General features: G+C 42.8%; 1 protein-coding gene across 1 annotated transcript; it reads left to right on the top strand.

Annotated features, from left to right (window-relative positions):
* Window positions 1-6: 6 nt before the first annotated feature.
* LOC107181436 (ATM interactor-like) lies at window positions 7-597 on the top strand (the record flags this gene model as incomplete). Its single annotated transcript, XM_015557318.1, has 1 exon — window positions 7-597. A coding segment is annotated over one exon (591 nt), but the record flags the coding sequence as incomplete, so codon positions are not given.
* Between the last annotated feature and the right edge of the window lie 6 nt (window positions 598-603).

The following is a 603-nucleotide window of genomic DNA, read 5'->3' as shown; positions in this document are numbered from 1 at the left end:
CAAGAATTAGAAACTTCAGAAATAAAGCTAGTCACTTCTTTTGAAGACTCTTGTGGCTCTAATGCCAAAAAGCAGACTCTTACAACAGCACCAAAATATCCTCAGAAATTGCTTTTACCAAAGCCCAAAGTGGCTTTGGTTAAACTACCTATTATGCAGTTTTCTCCTGTGCCTGTCTTTGTGCCTACAGCTGACTCCTCGGCCCAGCCTGTGGTGTTAGGTGTTGATCATCAGGGCTCTGCCTCTGGTGCTGTGCACTTACTGCCCTTGTCAGTAGGAACTCTGATTCTTGGCCTTGACTCAGAAGCCTGCTCTCTTAAGGAGAGCCTTCCTCTTTCAAAAATTATAAATCCTGTTACTGTTGAGCCAGTTAGTACAGGTGTTCAAGTGAACTTGAGTAAAAATCCATCTAATCCTTCACAAGAACTAGGGAACGCATGTCAAAAGAACAGCATTTCTTCAATCAATGTACAGACAGATCTGTCTTACGCCACACAACACTTTATACCTTCTGCACAGTGGGTCAGCCCTGATTCCTCTGTATCGTCTTGTTCTCAAACTGATTTGACTTTTGGTTCTCAAGTTTCCCTTCCCATTAGTGTT

This window comes from Myotis davidii, unplaced genomic scaffold, assembly GCF_000327345.1.
Source record: "Myotis davidii unplaced genomic scaffold, ASM32734v1 C62821508, whole genome shotgun sequence".
NCBI classification, from domain to species: domain Eukaryota; kingdom Metazoa; phylum Chordata; class Mammalia; order Chiroptera; family Vespertilionidae; genus Myotis; species Myotis davidii.
This window is presented reverse-complemented; position numbering and strand designations above follow the sequence as displayed.